Source organism: Polistes canadensis, unplaced genomic scaffold (genome assembly GCF_001313835.1).
Source record: "Polistes canadensis isolate GaletaPanama2010 unplaced genomic scaffold, ASM131383v1 scaffold_553, whole genome shotgun sequence".
NCBI classification, from domain to species: domain Eukaryota; kingdom Metazoa; phylum Arthropoda; class Insecta; order Hymenoptera; family Vespidae; genus Polistes; species Polistes canadensis.
In genome coordinates this window covers 34,845-43,816 of record NW_014570100.1, presented here as the reverse complement: position 1 = coordinate 43,816, position 8,972 = coordinate 34,845, and the positions used below count along the sequence as shown (strand labels likewise).

General features: G+C 26.9%; 2 protein-coding genes across 2 annotated transcripts in view; both read left to right on the top strand.

Moving 5' to 3' along the window:
* Positions 1-2,484: 2,484 nt before the first annotated feature.
* Positions 2,485-5,065, top strand: LOC106792687 (putative fatty acyl-CoA reductase CG8306). Its single transcript, XM_014759188.1, has 8 exons — positions 2,485-2,572; positions 2,679-2,971; positions 3,074-3,325; positions 3,440-3,689; positions 3,774-3,966; positions 4,038-4,277; positions 4,366-4,623; positions 4,709-5,065. Exons 2-8 carry the CDS (start codon positions 2,768-2,770, stop codon positions 4,845-4,847), a joined length of 1,536 nt encoding a protein of 511 aa, XP_014614674.1. The 5' UTR covers positions 2,485-2,572; positions 2,679-2,767; the 3' UTR covers positions 4,848-5,065.
* A 1,110-nt stretch (positions 5,066-6,175) lies between these two features.
* The window catches only part of LOC106792683 (putative fatty acyl-CoA reductase CG5065), a 10,323-nt gene continuing 7,526 nt past the window's right edge, over positions 6,176-8,972 (top strand). The window contains exons 1-2 of the mRNA XM_014759179.1: positions 6,176-7,106; positions 8,453-8,670. Coding sequence (XP_014614665.1) covers positions 8,479-8,670 — 192 coding nt within the window. The 5' untranslated portion in view covers positions 6,176-7,106; positions 8,453-8,478. The remainder of the gene's footprint in view (positions 7,107-8,452; positions 8,671-8,972) is intronic.

Sequence of the window (8,972 nt, the reverse complement as noted above, 5' to 3'; positions counted from 1 at the left end):
AGTACTGAACTATTAACTAAGAATTATACCCCTGGCGCCATCTAACGAGAAAAGGTAGTACTGAACTATTAACCAAGAATTATACCCCTGGCGCCATCTAGCGGCTTTATAAAATACTTTCGTCAGTTGAATTCGAATACCTCTTATATCATCATGTGTTCCTGATACATTTCGAGCTATTTTGTGACATCTAATTGACGAAGTCTAGACAAATATATATAGATATAGTGAGTATGTTAATATGTGCAGTTCATTTAAATGATTAAGTTTTGAATAATTTATCATTTTTAATGCTACTTTGAACTCATGAAGTCTTATATTATTTCTTAAAATGTGTAAAAGAAATCCTTTTTTTTTAGATTGTTCTTACTATCAGCCATAAGTCAATATTTTTTTATACTTATGTGTATAACAAAGTCCATGGTCTTTAACGTCTTAAGTTCAAAGTCTGTAATCTCTGGTTTTATGTTTCTGATGCGGAAGCGTTTATTTGATGAATTGACAGTTGAAAATGAAAAATGTAAAAGAATATACATAGCCAAAATTACAATATATATTTCAAAGGTTTATAAAAAATATATTTTTCATATCTAACATTGAATAATACTGAACAAGAAAATTTGTAAAATTAATTCTAATATTCAGACAATGATTTTAAAATACAAGAGGAATTTGTGTACAAATAACTGATTTAAATATTAATTTCAATTATACGATGAAAATAAAGTAATTTATATTCAGTGATAAATTTATTCACATTCATTCAAATAGGATATGACAACTAATTGTTAGGAGAATATATGAATGAAATTGAATTGGAGACAGTTGAGAGACACTGTTCTTCTTCTATGTTATTTACATTCTTTCCCTTCTCGAATGTATTCCGGTAGGTATTACCATAGATGAATGCAGAATTTTATTAAATGTTTTACTTATTTCCGCATATATATAATATTTTCTAAAGATTTATTAATACGTTTTGAAGTATTGAATTTGTGAAAAACAATTTCTAGAATGAATAATCGAATGATTATATAATTATCTCATTATTCCTTTTAGCATGTAAATGTGTATGTAAATATACATAATATTTTACATTTATGTATTCTAAAAACATATTCTAATTGGTCATTTATTTTTTTTTCTACGCATTCATTTTCTTGAGAATGCACAATAACATTTTCTATATTCTGTTAAAAATTTATAAATAGAACACTGCGTCTTAGGAATAAATAAGAGACCTTTAATACTCTTTCCTATCAATAATGTCTTTCTAATCTTTATTAAATTATTACAATTAAATATTTAGGTCAATTGATGCATTTAAATTACCATTGATAATTTATTTAATTATTACAAATTACCAAGATGTGATAACATGAATAATACATAAGTAAAAACTATGCATTTTTGTCGCTTGTGCAACAATTGGAATGTTTGTTTCCTACCGAGCGTATGTATTTGTAATATTTTCATTTTATATCATCAAAATCATATTCTCTCCGTGATATTCATGAAAAGAAAAGAGAAACAAACAATTCTGAAAAAGGAAGTTTATAATTGAAAGTTACGTTTTTGTTTATATGAAAAAAATAGTAAACAGAATGAAAATTACAGAAAAGAAATGTTCAACAAATTGTTTGAAATTTATATTATCTTATGATATATTCCTATAACATTGGAGAATTTATTTATAAATTTATATTTATTATCAATATTAATCTAAATATTATTACATAATCATTGAATTATAGAAGATTCTTGGATATGATTTCTTCCAAGTTCTGTAAATTACATTCCTGTGAATAAAACCGGTATTATTCGGTATTTGGCTTACGTAGTAATTAACATAGTAATTGAAGCTTGCTCAATTAAATTAAATAATGCAATGTTTAGTAGAGATATAACATCTTTTATTTATTATTATTTAAAATTTAAATTTTCACATACATATTGTATTCAGATACATAAATATTAGATTTATTGAATTCCTAACGTCATGCTATCATTTATTTCATTATTATAATACTAAGCAATCTGTAATTAATGTTATCATTTTCAAAATTACTTTTTAATTCCTTATCATTATATTTACAATAATAAATAGCCACCATGATGATTGTAAAAAATAAAATATCGATATTATTGATAACTATAATCGATTATTAATTCATAACTATATTCAAAGCAATGAATCAAGAAAAGATAATAGAAGATTACGACATTATCGATCAAGTAAATATAATAGTTTAATTAATTCTTGACCGTTGAATTTTTGTTTCATATATTTATCATTATATCATTCGAATAGATAGTAAATAAATACAGGTTGATCTAATATTTATCTAAATAAATGATAAGAATGCGACTAAGAACCCCTGCTTTTTACACAACCAACTAGTCCGTCTAGCGACTTGTATGACGTATGATAATCGATATTTGAGTTAGTGTACGTGTATAAATTTCTTTTATCCCTACCACCAAGTTCGTTATGCTTCACGTTTAGAAAGAAGAGAGGCAAACTTGTTCGCAGTTCTAACTACAGATTCCAAGAGACAGTAAGAAAAGACCGGTACTCGTGACTCCATTTTGTTCTACATTTTCGAATTAACCAACGTAAATTGTCAAATTGTTTTTCTTATCAATAATCATTTGATTTTGTTCTTTTTTTTTAACAGTTTTTATAAAGTTTTCGATAGACGATTACAATTAAATAATTGATAATTAAACTCGTTGATAAAAGAAATCAAAGAAAACAATAGAAAAAATGACGTTAGAGAAGAAAATGTCAGTGCGAGAGTTTTACAACGGGAAAAGCATTTTTCTGACTGGTGGAACTGGATTTCTTGGTATTAATTTGATCGAAAAGCTTCTCCGAGCATGCCCTGATTTAGAGAATATTTATTTGCTTATGAGAAATAAAAAGGACAAACAAGTTAAGCAGAGACTGGAAGAGTTAACGATGAATCCGGTATATTATTGTTTTTTAATTTCTCATTTTCTTTTCTATTTAATTATTTAATGTATATGTGTATTAAATGAAAACTTATCTTTTTTGGTTTCATTCGGTCAGATTTTTTATAGACTGAAAAATGGAGCAAGAGCGGAGTATCTTGAGAAATTAATTGCTGTTACTGGCGATGTCAGCGAAGAAAATCTTGGTTTATCTGAAGAAGATAGGAAAAAAATTACAGAAAATGTAGAGATTGTCATACACTCTGCTGCCACTTTGGATTTTGAAGCTAACTTAAAAACAAATGTTAACATTAATTTGCTGGGTACTCGCAGAATTATTCAGTTGTGTCATGAAATAAAAAATCTCAAGGTAAATCAGACCTTAGAAAGTTACTTTTAACATATTCCAATAATGAATATTTTTGTTTTTTCTTTTCTTTATCTATATTTGTCTTTTTATTACACAATCATTTACTTATTTTAGGCTTTCATCCATGTTTCCAGTGCATATGTTAATTCAATGCTGTTGGACGTAGATGAAAAAATTTATCCAGCTCCAGCTGATGTTAAGGAAGTATTAAAGATGATAGAAGAGCTGAACGAAAAAGAATTAGAAGAAGAGACACCTAAGATATTAGGAAGTCATCCTAATTCTTACACATTTACCAAACATTTGGCTGAGCATGAAGTAGGTAATGCTTCCTTGCCATCTGCGATAGTACGACCTTCTATGAGTAAGTTTTGAACTGTGTTTTTAATTATTTAAAGTAAAGGTTGTGTAGTATAATTTTATTCATAAATGTCTTTTGCGATTATAGTTGTAGGATCCTGGAAGGAGCCAGAACCTGGATGGACCATATCAAAAAATGGGCCAACGGGCTTTATCATGGGTGCTAGTATGGGAGTTGTACGGAGGTTACCTATCGCTAAACATTTAATATACGATTACATTCCAGTAGATGTTGTTTCAAATACTATCGCTACCGCTGCTTATGCTGTTAATCGTGACGGGTAACTTATATTTAAATTAATAAATTTGATAACTAGATTATAATATTAAATATGTTTTTTACTTATTTCAGTGGGACTGACGTAAAAGTATATCATTGTACATCTAGTACAACAAATCCTTTTAAATGGGAAAGCATAGAGTCGAAAATAACAATATTTCTACGTGATTTTCCATTGTTGAAGGCTGTTTGGTATCCAAATCTCAAATTTGTTCGCTCAATATTCTTATTTAAACTTGCTGCCTTTTTTGTACATATAATTCCTGCAATGATATTGGACACACTTACTCGTTTTAGTGGAAAACGTCCGATGTAAGCTTTAAAAAGTATAATTTAATAAATTCTCATGTAATAAATTATATAAATTATTTAATAAATCATGTGTTTATATATATTTTAGATTATTACGTATGCACAGGAACATTAATAAATCGCTAGACCGTCTTGAAAAATTCATTTTTACAGAATGGAAGTTTCATAATCCAAATTATATGAATTTAAGTAATTCTTTGACCAAGGAAGATGAGGAAGATTTCTATCTGAACATTAAAACATTAGTTTGGGATGATTACTTCCTAGATTTGGTAATAGGTTGTAGAAAATATCTAAGTAAGGAACCTAATGAAACAATCGACAAAGCGCGTTTGAAACAGAAGAAGTAAGTATGATCAATGAAATGCACTTTGCATTGTTGAATTTTTTTTTTCTTTCTCTTTTTTGTAATTAAATATATTTTTATACAGATTGCAGATGGCTCATGTAGCCCTTCAAGTTCTATTATTTGGATTTATTTTGTGCTTTTTGAAATTTATGTTCAACACAACTTGGTTTAAAGTAGGCATGGCTTTACCGGCCATATATTTTTTCTTCGAGATGTTTTAAATATTATGCAAGAGTTGCTTTGCGTTCATTGTTTATATAAAATAGATCTGAGGTGGTGGCAGATTTTGTTAAATAACGCTGCTATTCATTTATTTACTTTAAAAAAGTAAAATCGTTTAAGAACATTGTTCTGTGCGTTCAAAATACATTGTACATTTTTATATACATATACACACACTTATATCTCTCAAATTGAATATAATATATTTCTACGAAAACTTGAAGAATAGGAATGATTCTAAGATCTGTTCGATATAAATGATAAGTTGATTTTTCAAACAAGATACTTTTGGATCATTGTATCTTGTTACAAGTGATACAATGTATCCATTTGTATTTCATTTAACGAATCTTCTAACGAATCTCTTAGATCATTAGAATCGATTCAGTATTCAATATATTTGTAATACTCTTTACAATAAAAAATATTTTTGCTAGTATTAATTATTGTTGTTGTAAAAAGTTTTTGATGCATTCATACGCGTGATATAATTAAAATGAACAGATAAATTAATATGTTTATTTATGTATAAAGATGTATATTTTATACTATTTTATTATATTATATATTTCAAATAGAATTTAAAAATTATTTTTAAAGTTTTTTTTTTCTCTCTTATTGTAAAATATTGAAGATTTATATAGTTTATATATTTGAAAATAGAATTATATATATTTATCATATGATAAGGATCCACAAAATATTATTTATCGACAGGAACACGTTTACTACCTTATCTACTGTCGACTCAGCAGAGTTTAATTTGCTTATCAAGAGAAGGTACACGTACCTAGCTTACACAATCGATAAGAAAGATGTTGAATAGAGAAAAAAGCGAAAGAGATTTATTATTAAACATAATTTATCTTTTTTAAACAATAAATTTCATAATTTATTGTTTATATAAAATGAGATAATGCAGTGTCAAGTATAAATAATATTTGTTGTTACTTGTAAAAATTGATTTTACTATTACTGCGTTGTTATCATTGTTGGTATTTTTGAAAAAATGAATATTTCCAAAATTAATATTTAATATATCATCGTTGTAAAGAAACTTATTCTTGTATAAAAGCAATGAACAGTAAAAAAGTATTAAAATTGTTAATATTATGTAATAAAAATAATCCATTTGTCATAGTGGATGGTAAAAAATATTTGACTAAGCTTCTCCGAAATGTTTAATTGGAAAGAGTTAACATCTTTAAGAAATAATAAATTGATATAATGAAAGTCATTAAAAAGATATTAAATTAGTAAGGGACGAAGTTAAATAATGAAACTTAATCGAAAATCATTTAAGTTAGAAATGAATAAAACGAAGTTTGATTGTATATTATATAACGACTGAAAAGAAAAATATAACTCTTGCCATGTTAGGATAATAAAAAACGAAATAATCGTTTAAGGGGAATCCCGAGCGGGAATAATAAAAAGAGAAGAAATTGTTTTAAAAAATGGGATTTCAATGTAGAGTTGAGGTTTAATATAATAACGAATTAGGGAAATCCCAAGGTAAGATGACGAATAATAAAATAAAAAGATAAAAATATAAAAAGACGAATAAAATCATAAGCATACCTTTCACGTAAACTGGATAAACATGAGCGAGCCAAGCGTCAAGGGCGTACAATGAACTCTGTAATATAGTAAAATTTAGTAAATAGGCAACATGATGCATAAAGGAGATCATGCATGAGGGATAATAGGAATTTACAATCATACGTAAAAAAGAAATAGAAAAGAAATAAATAAATAAAAAGAAGAGGAACAAAGGGAAACCTTCTTATAACTTATCTACCATCTCTAAGTATCAAGGTTAACAACATGTTGGTGATCGTGATAGGTGGTGTGGATGTACAGTAGTAGATTGGAATAAAGCATCGTGTGGAACCAGAATTTTCTCTCAGTTCGTTTGTGCGAGCGTTCGGTATTAATCATTAAGTTCGAAAGCACCCGAGACTTCGGTTTACCTCGCGTGTTTTTTCGATCAGTCGTTTTCGTGCAGAGTTCACTGACGGCATCCAAATCGAGTGGTCGTTGCTATTTTAGACTCTTTTCTCTCGAACGAATCCCATTAATCAAGTTACATTTTTTTTTTCATCTTCGAAACCGGTTGTTTGTTCAATTTGGCTACGTACAGCCGAATAATAAGAATAATTCTTTTTAAGATACTCTCGTTATTTCTTTTGGTAGTCTTGCAAGGTCTTTGGCAACATTCATCCACCTTAGTTCTTCTTTAACGTCGAGTGAAACAGGTACGTTCAAAGACTTTTTTTCAACCCTTATTCACATTTTTCCTCTTTTTTTATTATTTAATTTATAATTTATTATTCTTTGTTAATATATAAGAAGTAACATTTGTAAAAATGTGGAGAATTTTTTCAATCATTTTTATTTATTGCAACGACATTGAATCTGTATTTTGTCTGTGAGGGAGTAAATTTTGCAAAAATGACATATATCATTTTATTTTAAATCGTGCATTACAATTTTGAAATAAGGCAAAATACTATTCCCTATTTAGTAGAGAATTAAACGAGTGGTCAGACAATGAACATAAAGAAATATAAATGATCGTATGGATAAAGAATTTATCTGATTAGTCGTTGTTCATACTAGATAATTTATTCTGTACACGCTTCAATTCAAGATCAAGTTTATGTGATATTAACAATTTATATTATACGAATTATTCATTAAACAAAGTATGCCCAAATATTATAATTTACAAAATAATATTTATAAACAAGTATATATATTAAAGTATAAAAATTGCAATGATACAATGGCGAAAAAAGAAATAGGATTTTTTTTATATACATACGTTTCTTCTTTCTATCTAAAAAAATGTTCTTTCTCATTGATTATTTAATATATATTTTAAAGGTCAATCAATTTTTGCTTTTAACGCACACGTGGTTCGTTAAATATTACAGTTATTTTAAAATAAAAAATACCTTGAGAATAAATTACTTTCGACGATCTGCAATGCCTTTTTTTTCCTTATTTTTTTCTTTTTTTATTTTTTAATTCGAAATGATAGAAGATACGAGTAGATATTCCATGATCGATTTTAAAAATAAGTATCAATGATTTTGAAATCTTGAAGGGAAAAATTTTAAAAGTCGACTAAGTTGATTTGTCAATTGTTTGTTATTAACTCTAGCAATATGTGTACCACCTGTAATTAGCTATCATAAAAAATCATTTTGCGGAAAAGCAAGAAAAATATACTTAAGTCATTTATAAAATAAACGTCTCAATTATCTCAATGGGAAAACACTTTTTCTATCATTAAATATATTCTTTTGCAGTCTGTCTTGTGAATATTTTTCAACGTTTAATTAAATAATAAAGAAGATTCGTGCCGTTTTGATCAATAAAGATGAACGTTGTTTAAATATAAGAACGGTACAAACTTTCTTGTTTATATACGTAATGCATTATCAAATTAAATGTATGCTATGATAATGCATAGCAAATGTGCATAATGTATTAACAAACGTAATTTAACAATCCATACAAAGTATAAAAGCTTTTCTTTCTTCTTATTTTAAGTTAACATATTTAATATTAACATTTTGTACGTGTGTTGTTATAGTTGTAAAGAGTGAAGAAATCAGAACAATGGATACAATACCGACGATACCAGAATGGTTCAAGGACCGGAAGGTTCTTATTACCGGTGCTACCGGATTTATGGGAAAAGTAATGATTTACAAATTATTAATGAGCTGTCCGGACATTGGAAATATTTTTCTCATCATTAGAGGAAAAAAGGGTGTGGATACTCAATCAAGATTGAAGATCATCACTGATGTAAGTTATTCGTATGAAGTCAGAGGAACAATATTTTAAATTTTGTTTAATGTTTTTTTTAACTCATCGATCGTATCAATTAATACATAAATAATCTATTAATCGATACATTATAATTTTTAATTAAGATAGAGAAGAATTCTTAGAAGGAATTTATAAAAATTAATTGTTAATAGATCTATTAACTTAATAAACGTTTGCACCATTAATCACGGCCAATGCTGCCGGTTGCGACAGTAAAAAAGGATTAAATGAAATGAAATAAATGAAATTAAATAAAAAAAAAAAAAAAAAAAAAAAAA

Coding starts and splice junctions, on each gene's coding strand:
- LOC106792687 (XM_014759188.1), top strand. CDS start 2,768: ATGACGTTAGAGAAGAAAATGTCAGTGCGAGAGTTTTACAACGGGAAA. Junction 3,690..3,773: donor GATAGTACGACCTTCTATGA/GTAAGTTTTGAA, acceptor TTGCGATTATAG/TTGTAGGATCCTGGAAGGAG. Junction 3,967..4,037: donor TATGCTGTTAATCGTGACGG/GTAACTTATATT, acceptor TACTTATTTCAG/TGGGACTGACGTAAAAGTAT.